The sequence below is a fragment of the Lupinus angustifolius genome, chromosome LG10 (genome assembly GCF_001865875.1).
Source record: "Lupinus angustifolius cultivar Tanjil chromosome LG10, LupAngTanjil_v1.0, whole genome shotgun sequence".
Taxonomy (NCBI): domain Eukaryota; kingdom Viridiplantae; phylum Streptophyta; class Magnoliopsida; order Fabales; family Fabaceae; genus Lupinus; species Lupinus angustifolius.
In genome coordinates, this window is record NC_032018.1 from 6,886,812 (window position 1) to 6,892,687 (window position 5,876).

The 5,876-nt window shown below is 35.5% G+C and overlaps 1 protein-coding gene across 1 annotated transcript; it reads left to right on the forward strand.

The window, feature by feature from the left end:
- On the forward strand, window positions 819-5,310 carry LOC109358929. The gene is made up of 2 exons (XM_019603430.1): window positions 819-969; window positions 2,687-5,310. The coding sequence occupies exon 2, from the start codon at window positions 2,765-2,767 to the stop codon at window positions 5,078-5,080; it is 2,316 nt and encodes a 771-aa protein (XP_019458975.1). The 5' UTR covers window positions 819-969; window positions 2,687-2,764; the 3' UTR covers window positions 5,081-5,310.

The window sequence follows — 5,876 nt, forward strand, 5'->3', positions numbered from 1 at the left end:
ACTAATTTATATTTTGCTCAAAATTGGCAGTTATAAGAAATAACATTGAAAAACTAAAAGTCAAAGATATTTATATCCTTTATTTTATATTATATTTATATTTTTATCCTTCAAAATACACTATAAAGTTGCACTGTTCTCTCTAGTAATGAAGACAAGTCTAACTCTGACTTAATGTGTAATTTCTCATATAAAATAAAGAAAAATATGACTTTGACTTTTTAAACTGAAATCATGGTATATCTTCAAAATTTAAAAATATCTCCAATAAAACTAATAGATTAGATAAGAAATTTGAAGGAATTAAGGTGAGGTAAAACTAAAATATAATTAGATTTTCAACCCTGGAAAAATTCATCTTCTTATTTAATTATAAAAAACAATTCCTAAACACTACTAGTTTAGTTCATTGAACCCACGAGACGATTCACAAATGCAATATTTCTTACTATATATAATTTTATAATAATACACTTTTAATATTTTATAGTTTTACATATCTAACCTTTTATTACCATGTTCGACAAATTTATTTTGGATAACTATTAAAATTAATTTTCCTTGAAACCACAAGACGTTTCACAGATACAATATTTCTCACTATATTGGATGGTATGATTATACACTTTTAATATTTCTACATATCTATCACCTTATTTTTATTTTTTTTTGATACTTTGGAGAGGGAAAATCCCACTGAAAATGAATATCACCTTATTTTATTTCATTATTACTACTAGGTTAGACAAAATTAAATTTGAAACATTATTAAAAATAAAATAAAAAAATTAAGAAGTGAATGAATGAGAAACAGTATAAAACCTTTCACCATCTTCGCCAAACATGCACCGCACAAAAGGTGCAAGCTTTGAAACTTTGATTAGAACCCAAATTTTCTTGAATTCCAAAATCATTCTGAAATTCATAAACAGTTCCTTCTACTCAAATTTTTGCTTACCCTTCATTGAGGTTAGGCATTGCTTCCTTTAAATTTGAACCAATGCATGCTCTGGATTTTTTTAATTTTTATTTTATTTTTATTTCATCGTTGTTATAACCTATAGTTGTTGCACTAGTTGATTTTATAGTTCTGTTTGTTAAAAACCCAAATGAAAGCATTTTGATTCTGTGTTTTCGATTTGGACGATGTTTCTTTGTTGTTTTGAAATGTTTTCTTTACTGTAACGTAACCAGAAATGCGGTCTACGACAATCACAATGGCGCGGCTTGGTGTTGCCGCGGCTTGGTGTTGCGTCGATACGGCCGTGATTCGGAATTACAACAAACAACAACTGCATTGTTGTGGAAAATTTAAAAGCTTAATTTTATATGTTTAGAAGTGTTGATTGAAAACCTTGAATTTGGTTTCTCTTTTTTGTTTTGTAGATGTTTTTTTTCGTGTTTGAAGGGCTGCGGGCATGGGCAATATGTTATTTATGAAAGTATTAGATTTTGATTTTCTTGTTTTGATTATTAATGAATGCATTAGAGAAAAATCTAAGCATATCCTATTGCAGAAAAGATTGTAGAATTGTGTCTTGAGCAGTTTTGTCACGGAGGATGATCAAAATTAAGCCTTAGTAAGGAGAATATATCAAATGAAGGTTGGTCATAGACGGACAATTAATAAATATTTGGAGATCAATGCTTTATCAATAGACATGACTTATGATAGAATTATTGCATCTTTTGGTCCATGTAGCCGATTCCACCTAGTGGGACTAAGACTTGGTTGATGTTGTAATGGTTCACTCATTGCGATTGTTTGTTCATTTGAAGGGCTGTGCGAATGATGATAATTTATGTATTTTAAAGTCAAATTCTCACTTGGTTTTGTCACTTGTTGCTTGTGGTTGATTGTAAAATTAGTTCATTTGAAGAGCTGGATGAGCAAGAACTTACTTATAAGAGAAGCATTCTTCAGCATATTGCCCTAATATTGAGAGAAGTAGTGAAATTGCCGTTGGGTCTTCTATATACTCTGAAATTATATTATGATTATACTTTGTGTTATAATATATGAAAATATCTCAGACTAACTTAAATCATCTTATAGATGATATCTAAGGGTCATTGAGATATGAAGAGAATATCTCATACTATGATGATTATATCTTAAATTTTTTTAGAGTATCTTAGAAGGTCTCTGACGATTGAGATTACTGTAGTTTATCTTTTAGGATTTGTTTCCTTATTTAATTAGGATTCTAGTATTAGAATAATCATGGGCTAATGTTATGTCTTTTGGAAACACAATATCACGTCATCATTCACAATAGTATCAATATAATTTACTATTTTGAGATTTCCTCTTTTTTCCTTCCATATCTAAATCCTATAATTTCAACACTTTGTAATACCTATGGTTTAGTTGGTCCCTGGACTGTGTTTGGGGAAATGAAATGGATCCTAGAATGTAAAAATCTGTTGGAAACCTGTTGTGAGATTGGTATGCATGTTTTGGAAATTTGGTACTTCAATACGTACATTGAATTTGCATTACTTGATTATTTAGGTAAAACTTTAGAAATTAATTAACAAATTGATTTAAGCCCTAGACAGAATTCCCTTATCCATTAACTGTTAATCATTCTTTCTGTTACTTTATTACATTCCATTATATCGTTATCAGCTTGGTTTTTTGTTTCCTTTGTTCCTGTAGTTATTATATTTTGGATGATTGTAGGGCTTAGTCAAGTCTTCTCCCGTCATTGATATTGCACTGGTGTGTACTTCTAAGGAAGGCAATAAAGAAGAGTAATCAATGGCCAACTTGGAGAGCAAAATGGCAAGCACGGAATGTAATAAAGGTGATGCCTTAAATGCTAAAGGGCTTGCAGAGGAGAAGCTTCTAAAGAAGGACTATGGTGGGGCAAGGATATTCGCAATGAAGGCTCGAGACTTGGATCCCAATCTTGCTGGCCTTCCTCAATTGCTGGCAGTCATTGAGGTGAATATCTCTGCTGAAAGAAGAGTCAATGGACAAGTTGATTGGTACGGGGTCCTTGGCGCGCAACCCTTGGCAGATGACGCAACAATTCGAAGATGTTATCGGAAACTGGCTCTTATGCTGCACCCAGATAAGAATAAATCTGTAGGTGCAGTTGACGCATTTAAACATATCACACAGGCATGGAGTTTATTATCAGATAAAGACAAGAAAGTCATCTATGACCAAAACCGAAATTCATGGGGTAGATATGAAGAAGTTCCAGGCCGGAAACCTTCTGTACCAGCTCATCAGAGTGGTTTCTGTAATAATATATTCAACACTGCTAACTGCAAGGATAGAGATCCTAGGAATGGTACTCAGCCCATTCCTTCACCAGTATCTCCTGTGACATTGAAACAGACATTTTGGACCAGGTGCAATTCCTGCAGGACACAATTTGAGTACCGTACTGCTTATATCAACTGCAAACTTATTTGCACCAGCTGCCGTCAGTCCTTTTTGGCTCACGAGGAACCACCACCACCTGTATACAAAAATGGTTCATCCACTTCAAGAATTTCTCAAATGAAGCAATATAACTTCAACTCTACCAGAATTGAAAGAAACTGTCATGCTTCAGGAAGGACCCCAATGCATTCTGTCAACTCATCACTTGGGCCAGGTCATTTCTCTACTCCCGGTGGTATTTCCAGTGTACCGACACCAGCTTCTGCTGCTTCTGAAGAACCTGCTGTTTATGGAATGTCATCTGGTAATTTGAAGAGACGGCGTGAAGATTCAACACCTATCATCAGGGAGGAGGGCCATTTTGAGAAAGCTCATGCTGTTGTGAGAAATGTTTCTGGTTCAACTTCCAAGTCCTCATGTTTTGGTCCAAACTCTGTTCTGATAGGAGATAATTCAAGGAAAAGGCGCCCAGATGAAAATCCAGTACGTGCTGATGGAAGGGTTAATGCCGCCGGAAGTTACAAACGGAATGGTACTAGGGAAGTATCACAGTTGCAAATGAAAAGCATGTTGATGGAAAAGGCTCGAAAGGAGATTCGTAAAAAGCTTGATGAATTGAAGGCTTCTTCTATACCAAGGAACTTAGAAAAGCCAAAGAACACTGTTGCTGAAGTCAGAGAGAAGAACAGACAGCGGGCTATTAGTAGGGTAAAACATGCTGCCCCAGAATCTGTTGATTCCGAGACCATAGGCAATAAGTGTTTCTCTGCTGACTCAGAAGTGACTGAGTCTATCACCATGAGTGTTCCAGACCCAGATTTCCATGATTTCGATGGGGACCGTATTGAAAACGCCTTTGGTGAGAATCAAATTTGGGCTGCTTATGATGATGATGATGGCATGCCACGCTTCTATGCTTTAATCAACAGTGTGATCTCAACAAAACCTTTCAAAATGAAGATTAGTTGGCTTAGCTCCAAGACCAATGATGAATTGGCCCCAATTAAGTGGGTCAGTGCTGGCTTCGCCAAAACTGTTGGGGACTTACGAATTGGCAAGCGTGAAATTTCTACCACTCTTAATACCTTCTCACACAGGGTTAAGTGGACTAAAGGTTCCAGAGGGATTATACACATATATCCTAAAAAGGGGGACGTCTGGGCTCTGTTTCGAAACTGGTCTGTTGAATGGAATGAATTTACGGAAGATGAAATCATACATAACTATGACATGGTGGAAGTGCTTGAAGACTACAGCGACGAGCAAGGCGTAGATGTTGCCCCGCTTGCTAAAGTTGCAGGTTTCAAGACAGTATTCCGCCAGAATGCAGATCCAACAAAAATCAGGAATATTCCGAAGGCAGAGATGTTTCGCTTCTCACACCAGGTACCTTCATACTTGCTTACCGGTCAAGAAGGTCCTAATGCTCCTAGTAGTTGCTTGGAGCTTGATCCTGCTGCCACACCCATGGAACTTCTCCAGACAGCCATAAAAGATGCTCCAGAGCAAGAAATGACAACAGAGAAATCTTCAAAAGATGAACCACAGCCTAATGTTAATTCCAGGGAGGATACTGTTGATGTTCCCAGAAAAGAGGCCGTAGAAGCAATGAAGAGAAAAGAAAGCAGACCTGAGATTTTGTTTGTATACAAGCGGACCCGGAAACGTCAGAAGGTCTGAATTAGAGCCAGATATGGACCTCTTAATTTTTCTTTTATACTTTTAGTGTTAAACAATGGAGAATGAATTTGCTGCATTTGTAGAGACCAATTATGCAGCTTTTGTTGTTTTTGCTGTATATTTGTGGGGCTGCAGTTTTGGTTTAAGTGTTAGAGTTGCCCTCAAGACTAATTTCAGCTGTATGTGAGCCTGTCTGAAACGCCAATTAGTTACTGCAGTTTTTATTAGTCGATAATAATATTAAGCTTTCAACAGTCAACATAAAACTACATAAAACTTTATCGACAGATTTATGTTTTACTTTTATGGTTCTAAAAGAAATACTACATCGATTATCTTCATAGCTTATCAAACCTTTAAGCCATAGCTAAAAATATTTTTAAAACTACAGAACTCATTAGCTCATTAACATGTAAGATGGATTTACCAACAAGGTGTTGATATAGTAGTTTAAGGCCTTACTGAATCCCCATAATGACTAAAAGTTCAGATGTTCGATTCCTATGAGCGATACTTATTGGAGGCAACCACGATCCCCAAAAGGGATTAGTTCCTTACCCAAAAGGGTGAGAGGATACTCTTAGTAGTATAAAAAAAATTAAAGATGAATTCTTTAAACCAACATAACTCTATTAACATGTAAGTTGGAATTTTTATATCAACAGATCTCACTGCTAGCCTATACATTGATATTTTCTCTCAACCTTTCTTGCCTTAATTAACCTTTGGATATTTAGTTTTTTTCAATGATATTTCAGAAGAGGTTAAAATTCTATAAAATCAAATTTCTCTACAT

Bases quoted from the DNA above. Each gene is read 5' to 3' on its own strand.
- LOC109358929 (XM_019603430.1), top strand. From the start codon at position 2,765: ATGGCCAACTTGGAGAGCAAAATGGCAAGCACGGAATGTAATAAAGGT.